At 35.4% G+C, this 8,554-nt stretch overlaps 1 protein-coding gene across 1 annotated transcript; it reads left to right on the top strand.

Moving 5' to 3' along the window:
- The first annotated feature begins 2,993 nt into the window (after positions 1-2,993).
- Positions 2,994-7,753, top strand: LOC116161857 (calcium/calmodulin-dependent protein kinase kinase 1-like). Its single transcript, XM_031475330.1, has 3 exons — positions 2,994-3,674; positions 3,728-3,930; positions 7,505-7,753. The coding sequence occupies exons 1-3, from the start codon at positions 3,341-3,343 to the stop codon at positions 7,751-7,753; spliced, it is 786 nt and encodes a 261-aa protein (XP_031331190.1). The 5' UTR covers positions 2,994-3,340.
- The last annotated feature ends 801 nt before the right edge of the window (positions 7,754-8,554 follow it).

Genomic DNA, 8,554 nt, shown 5'->3' on the forward strand with positions numbered 1-8,554 from the left:
AAAATTGAGACCCGAAAGGCAGAATTACTATGAGGACTTTATTTTAGATCAAAAAATTGTACTCAAAACCATGGTTAAGATCTTTAGTACGGGGAATGAACCACGCACTTCCATTAGAACTTTATTTTAGATCAAATTTTTTAGTGAGAATTGAAGGTTGACTATAGTTCAATTTGTGCTTCCGCGGATTCTTACCCAAACAGAAAGAGTGCGCCTCGTTTTAGAGTACAATTTAACTCAATGTCAAAGAACTATGAAGTTCTAATTGAGCGCTTGAACCTTTGAGCCAAGGTCAAATGCGAATTTTAGACCAAAAAGTTGGGACCTTGAGTTGGAATTGAGAACTCAATGATTAGATCTTAAATTAACTAAAGGTTGAAATTTTGCGTTTTGGTTCTAATTTTAAGCGCGTGCAAGATGGACCATTTTCACTCCCTCTCAGTAATTAGATCTAAAATCAAATAAACGTAGTTCGAATTTTAGCTTCTTATTCAGTGTCAGTAATTAGATCTAAAATAAAATTTGACTTTGGGTTCGAATTATGGGCGCTTAATTCTAACAAAGTGTCTCCCTTTTCACTTAACGCCTCTGTAAAAAGATCTAAAATAAAATAGGTATGTGTTTCGTTGCAAATATCAAGCACTGAATTAGAACTCGATTCCCTTTCTTTCATTTGAAGCTCAATAATTAGATGTAAAATGAAATAAACGTTGTTGAATTTGTTATTTAAACGCTCAATTCGAACTAAGTGCCTCGATTATTACTCAAATTGTATCTAAGATTGGAATTTTCCGTTTGGGTTCGAATTGAGCGAAGAGAATGCCTCAATTTTTACTTAAATTAGATCTAATATAAAATACGCCTTGGAATTTCATTAGATCTAAAATGAAATAAACGTTAAAATTTTGGGCTTAGGTTCGAATTTTAAGCGTCTACTCAAACAAGGTGTCTTTTCACTCAATGTCTCAGCATTTAGATCTAAAATCAATTTGAACTAAACTCCTTGTTTTTATTTGAAGCTCAGTAATTAGATCTTAAAATGAAAAAAAAACGTCGAAATTTTGCGTTTGGATTCGAAGTTTACGCACTCATTTCGAACAAAGTTCCTCTTTCACTTAAATTAGACCTATATTCAAATACAAGTTAAAATTTTGATTTTTGTTCAAAATTCATGCGCCTAATTCCTCAATTTCAACTGAATCTCAATACAATTGTGCAAACAATCAAATTTTGAGTTTGTGTTCGAAGTTTAAGCACCCAACTCGAATAAAATGCTTCAATTTTAATTTCAAAGTTAATTAATTAGGTCTAAAACCAAATACTGGTTGCTACTAGAATTTCAAGCTCATACCTTCAACCGAATCTCAATAATTAGATCAAAAATTGAGTAAACAAGGGAATTTTTCGTTTGTGTTCGATGTTTAAGCACCCAACTCGTATAAAATGCGTCAATTTTAATTTCAAAGTTAAATTAATTAGATCTAAAACCAAATACACGTTTCTGTTAGAATTTCAAGCTCATACCTTCACTCGAATCTCAATAATTAGATCAAAAATTGAGTACTCAATGGAATTTTGCGTTTGTGTTCGATGTTTAAGCACCCAACTCGTATAAAATGCTTCAATTTTAATTTCAAAGTTAAATTAATTAGATATAAAACCAAATACACGTTTCTGTTAGAATTTCAAGCTCGTACCGTCAACCGAATCTCAATAATTCATCAAAAATTGAGTAAACAATGGAATTTTGCGTTTGTGTTCGATGTTTGAGCACCCGACACGTATAAAATGCTTCAATTTTAATTTCAAAAATAAATTAATTAGATCTAAAACCATATACTGGTTTCTGCTAGAATTTCAAGCTTAATGTAAAATAAAGGATGTTTGCGACTCAATTCGAACTGAAAGGTGAACCGTTTGATGGTGGTCTCATAGTTTGACCTAAAATTAATTTCAAGTTGCAATGTAGAACTTAAGTTTGTAATTTAACCTCCCAATTGGAACTAAACGCTTCATCTTTCAATGATTTAATGTAAAATAAAGGATTTTTGCGACTAGATTCGAACTGTAAGGTAACCCGTTTGAAGGTGGCCTCATAATTTGATCTAAAATTAATTTAAGGTTGCAATTTAGAACTTGAGTTTGAAATTTAACCTCTCAATTCGAACTAAACGCTTCAACTTTCAATTATTTAATGTAAAATAAAGGATTTTTGCCACTCAATCCGAACTGAAAGGTAATCCGTTTGAAGTTGGTCTCATAATTTGATCCAAAATTAATTTAAGGTTGCAATTTAAAACTTGAGTTTGAAATTTAACCTCCCAATTCGAACTAATCGCTTCAACTTTCAATTATTTAATGTAAAATAAAGGATTATTGCCACTCAATTCGAACTGAAAGGTAATCCGTTTGAAGGTGGCATCATAATTTGATCTAAAATGAATTTCAAGTTGCAATGTAGAACTTAAATTTGAAATTTAACCTCCCAATTCGAACTAAACACTTCAACTTTCAATTGTTTAATTTAAATACAGGATTTTTGCGACTCAATTCGAACTGAAATGTAATCCGTTTGAAGGTGGTCTCATATTTGATCTAAAATTAATTTCAAGTTGCAATGTAGAACTCAAATTTGAAATTTAACTTCCCAATTCGAACTAAACGCTTCAAATTTCAATTATTTAATGTAAAATAAAGGATTGTTGCGACTCAATTCGAACTGAAATGTAATCCGTTTGAAGGTGGTCTCATAATTTGATCTAAAATTAATTACAAGTTGCAATTTAGAACTTGAGTTTGAAATTTAACCTCCCAATTCGAACTAAACGCTTCAGCTTTCAATTATTTAATAAAGGATTTTTGCGTCTCAATTCGAACTGAAAGGTACTCAGTTTGAAGGTGGTCTCATAATTGATCTAAAATTACTTTCAAGTTGCAATTTAGAACTTAAATTTGAAATTTAACCTCCCAATTCGAACTAAACGTTTCAACTTTCAATTATTTAATGTAAAATAAAGGATGTTTGCGACTCATTTCGAACTGAAAGGTAATCCGTTTGAAGGTAGTCTCATAACTTGATCTAAATTTAATATCAGTTTGCAATTTAGAACTTAAATTTAACCTCCCAATTCGAACTAGACGTTTCAACTTTCAATTATTTAATGTAAAATAAAGGTTGTTTGCGGTTCAATTCAAACTGAAATCTAATCCGTTTGAAGGTGGTCCCATAATTGACCTAAAATTAATTTCAGGTTGCAATTTAGAACTTAAATTTGAAATTTAAGCTCCCAATTCGAACTAAAGGTTTCAACTTTCAGAAAACTTAAGTAGACTAACGGCTATGTTTCAGGCGATGAAGATACTATCGAAGAAGAAGCTGGTGAAGAAAGCAGGAATGTTCGGTAGGCTGCCTCCCAGATGGATTGCGAAATCGTGCGATTCCGAAATGCTGACACCTCTCCAGAGGGTGTATAGGGAAATCGCCGTACTTAAGAAATTAGATCATCCGAACGTAGTGAAATTAGTCGAGGTGCTTGACGACCCCGAAGAGGACCAATTGTATTTAGTTTTCGAATTGTTAGAAAAACCCATTTTAAATGTACCAACAGACGAACCTCTATCGGAAAATAATACGTGGCATTATTTTCGAGATGTGATACTAGGAATTGAATATTGTAAGTGCCGCCCGACGCCCCCTCGCGGTCACGCGTGCATCTCGATTTTTCAGTACACTATCAGAGAATTATTCATCGAGACATCAAACCCGCCAATCTCCTACTGACCGATTCGGGAAGGGTTCAGGTCGCCGATCTGGGCGTCTGTAACGAGTTCGACGGTTCCGACGCGTACCTTTCGACGACCGTGGGAACGCCCGCGTTTATACCACCGGAGGCGCTCAGGGAAGGTCAGAACGACGGTTTCAGTGGCAAGGTAACTGGTTGCGTCATCTTTAACCGAGACGATTTGCATTTTTAATTCGTAATTATCGACTTTCGCTTTTTTTAACGATTTGGAAAGGTCCCCCGGGTACCACTCGCGATTTAATTTTAATAGAAATTGCGTCGTCCCACTCGAACTGGCACTATACTATTGAACGCTCGAAAAATTCAGGTCAAGATTGTCGAAAAAATGGCCATTATGTTTCAGCAGTGCATCTGCGGCACAAATCCGTGCAGATTTCAGGGTTCCTCTTTTATATTTCGGTCCCACGGCACTAAAAAGGGCACAAATTTTACACTAAACGCTCGAATTCTGGTTCAGATTCTCCAAAAATCAGAAGAAAATACCCACGATGCTACAAGCATTACATCCACGGCACAAATCTGACTATTATTTGTCGGTTTTCATTTAACGGCACAAATCGCACTAAGCCAACTAAAAGAGCATGAGAATTACTATAAATATCTATACGGCACAAATTTAACCATTTTTCTAAGTGCACATTGCAGGGTTTTTGTAGTTTTTTATGTGTGCCGCATTTTCCCACACAATTTACGAAAGACACGAAATTTACTGTCAAAGATTTTCGAAAAATAAAGATGTTCACAATGTTACAGCAGTCCATTCACGGCACTAATATAACCGGTACTTGTATTCTGTCTGGTCTCTGAACTTTTGAGATTGTGCCGTATTTAAGGCACGAATTTCACACTAAAGCCTTGAAAGATTCAAGTCTAGGTTCTCGACAAACCAACAGAAAACTATTTTGTAGTAGTATACATGAGGCACAAATCCAACTGTGCCGTATTTTCCCACAAAAAAAAACCGGCACGAATTTTGCACTAAATGCTTGAAAAGTCAATATGTTATAGCAGTACATCTACGGCACAAATTAGTGAACATTTCTGTCGTTTGGCGTGTGTCCCTGATTTTCGGATTAAGAGGGCACAAATTTTGCTCTAAATGCTCGTCAATGCCTGACTTTCAATCTAAAAGGGCACAACTTTGTGAAGATTTAAAAAAATGTACACGTTACAACAGTACGTCTACAGCACAAATCCAACCATTTCATGTGAATTTTCATGTAACGGCACAAATTAGTGCACTTTTTATTTTCCCACACAAACTAAAAGAGGACCCCGATGTTACTGCAGTACCTCTACGGCACAAATTTAACCCTTACCTGTCGATTTTCATTTTGCGGCACAATTCAGCACAAATCTCATAGGCATATGTCAGGCGCATTTTTCCATCCGAACAATTCACACTAAACAAGCAAGAATGTTACACTAAAAATCTCTACGGCACTAATCTGACCATTCCTGTTTAAGAGCACAAATCAGTACACATTGCAGGTTCTGTGTTTTGTAGTTTTTCATTTCTACCGTATTTTTTCACTCAAACATTTTCACCCAAAGAGCACTAATTTTGCACTAAAAATATCTACGGCACTAATTTTACCATTTTTGTTTAAGGGCAGATTCTGGTATTTGTAGATTTGCTTGTGTGTCGTAGTGTTGCACACAAACAAAACGCACTAAAACGGCACGAATTTTGGACTAAACGCTTTAAAAGTCATTTTTTTTTCATTTTCATTTAACGGCACAAATTAGAGCACGTTTCAGAATCCAGTTTCTGTAGTGTCGCGGACTTTCGACCTAAAAAGGCACAAATTTTTCTCTAAACGCTTGTCAACCTTTTACATGAATAAAAAGATGCCTAAGATGTTACAGCTACGGCACAAATCTGACGATCGATTTTTGTTTAACGACACAAACCAGTGCACATATCAGAATCAGCTTGCCATTGTTCGGCCTGTGTGTCGAATTTTCAGTATAAAGGGCACAACGTCTACGACACAAATCTAACCAGTACAAATTTAAATTAATTTTAACGCTCGTAAAATCCAAATTTTCCAAAAAAAGATTTCCACGATCTTACTGCACTACCTCTACGGCACAAATCTGACCTTTATCTGCCGGTTTTCATTTTACGGCACAACAGCACGAGAATTACTCTAAAAATCTCTACGCCACAAATTTTACCATTTCTGTTTAATTGTGTTTTTTATTTGTGCAAAGCGACATGTGCCATATTTTTCAAAAACAGAACGCACTAACACGGCACGAATTTTGCACTAATTTGCTGTCGATTTTCATTTTACGGCACAAATGAGTACACATTTCAGAGTCCGGTTTGTGTAGTATTGCGGTCTGTCGCACCTTTCTACACAAACACAGCACGAGAGCTACTCTAAAAGTCTCTACGGCACTATTTTCACCATTTCTGTTTAAAGGCACAAATCAGTGCACATTGTCGTTTTTCAAAACGAAAGTAAATGTTCACAATGTTACAGCAGTATATCCACGGCACTAATCTGCCCCTTTACCTGTAGATTTCCGTCTGGTTTCTGAACTTTGAAGATTGTGCCGTATTTTCCACACTAAGAAACAAACAATGCGGACTCAACGGGTACTAAATTATCTAGTAACATTCAGGCAAAGATCTTCAAAAAATCAAAGACCAATGCCGAGGATGTTACAGAAGTAAATCTACGGCACAAATCTAACCTTCAGCGGTGTACAAATTAACGGCAATAGTCGGTGCTCGGCGTCCGGTTTTGCATCTGCCCCAAAGGCACGAAATTTTCATTAAAGGCTAAGAATTCAGGTCAAAATTCTCCAAAAATAAAAAGTGGGCACGATGTAACTGCAACACAACGGCACAAATGCCGATTTTTATTTAACAGGTACTCTATTTAAAGTACGGTTTCAGTAGTTTTGTGCTTCCCACACATTCGAGCACTAAAACGGCACGATTTTACACTAAAGTAAAAAAAGTTCTACTGCACAAATCTGAATGTATGAGCAGCACTGGTATTTTTGACAGCACAAATTTTGAATTCAGTGAATATTTGAGCTGCTTTGTGCCGTCGTGTTGAATACAAGTTAATAACAATGCATAGCACAAATCTAATAACAGCTAGTTCTATTTCGTGCCGTGTTAGTTTCCTTCTGCAGCGCTTGCAACATTCAAATTTGTGCCACCACAAACTAACTAACCTTTTCGAAAACACGCCAACAGCGGTTCTACTAAGATCCCGACCAAGGCACTACATTCTCATTACAACGGCACAATTTCAGAATGGTTCTTTTTTTGTTTCCTGTAAACACTTGATGACAGTACATACAAACAGCATAATACCAAACTCAAAAGCTGAACAATGGAACATGTCGGTTGCATAAAACTTTTAAATTTGTGCCGTGTTTGTGAAATAATTCGAAACTCATTTAATTTGTCGCAAAATACCATCCCATTTTATAGGTAATGCTACTCAACGGCAATAGATGGCACACATTTAACGCTAGGTGCTGACTCGTGCCGTTTAGGTTTTAGTGCCGTGTTTATACTGGGGTAGGGCTAACTGTTACTGAAGCACTTTTCTTTGGAAGTTGACGATGTGTTGTCCTTTCGCCAGTGCTGATTTGTGCCGTGGAAGGGGTTTAGTGCCGCATTTCAAAATTGTGCCGCACTTGTGCCTTGAAAATAATTTTGTATTTTACAGGCGGCAGACATTTGGTCGATGGGAGTCACGTTATACTCGCTCGTGTACGGAAGAACGCCGTTCATCGAGGAGAACATAATATCTCTTTATTCTCGGATCAAAAGTCATCCCGTCGAGTTTCCGGCGACCCCTCACATATCTTCGTCTTTAAGAAACCTCATTCTAAGTATGCTAGTCAAGGATCCGAAGCAGAGGATTACGCTGCCCGAAATTAAGGTATCGATCGTTACCTACCCTCTTAACCTGTAGACGTGAATATCAGACAAACGGGAGTAACAAAATAATCGATTATATGGTAATCGAATAATCGATTTTTTGATACTCGAATAATCGATTTTTTGGTAATCGAATAAACGATTTTTTGATAATCGAATAGTCGATTTTTGTTATAATCGAATAATCGATTTTCTCATAATCGAATAATCGATTTTTTTGGTAATCGAATAAATGATTTTTTGATAATCGCATAATCGATTTTTTGGTAATCGAATAAACGATTTTTTGATAATCGGATAATCCATTTTTGATAATCGGACAATCGACTTGTTGATAATCGAATAATCGATTTTTTGATAATCGAATAGTCGATTTTTTGGTAATCGAATAAACGATTTTTTGATAATCGGATAATCCATTTTTGATAATCGGACAATCGACTTGTTGATAATCGAATAATCGATTTTTTGATAATCGAATAGTCGATTTTTTGGTAATCGAATAAACGATTTTTTGATAATCGGATAATCCATTTTTGATAATCGGACAATCGACTTGTTGATAATCGAATAATCGATTTTTTGATAATCGAATAGTCGATTTTTTGGTAATCGAATAAACGATTTTTTGATAATCGGATAATCCATTTTTGATAATCGGACAATCGACTTGTTGATAATCGAATAATCGATTTTTTGATAATCGAATAGTCGATTTTTTGGTAATCGAATAAACGATTTTTTGATAATCGGATAATCCATTTTTGATAATCGAACAATCGATTTTTTGATAATCGAATAATCGATTTTTTGATAATCGAATAATCGATTTTTT

This window comes from Photinus pyralis, unplaced genomic scaffold (assembly GCF_008802855.1).
Source record: "Photinus pyralis isolate 1611_PpyrPB1 unplaced genomic scaffold, Ppyr1.3 Ppyr1.4_LG10, whole genome shotgun sequence".
In the NCBI taxonomy this organism is placed as follows: domain Eukaryota; kingdom Metazoa; phylum Arthropoda; class Insecta; order Coleoptera; family Lampyridae; genus Photinus; species Photinus pyralis.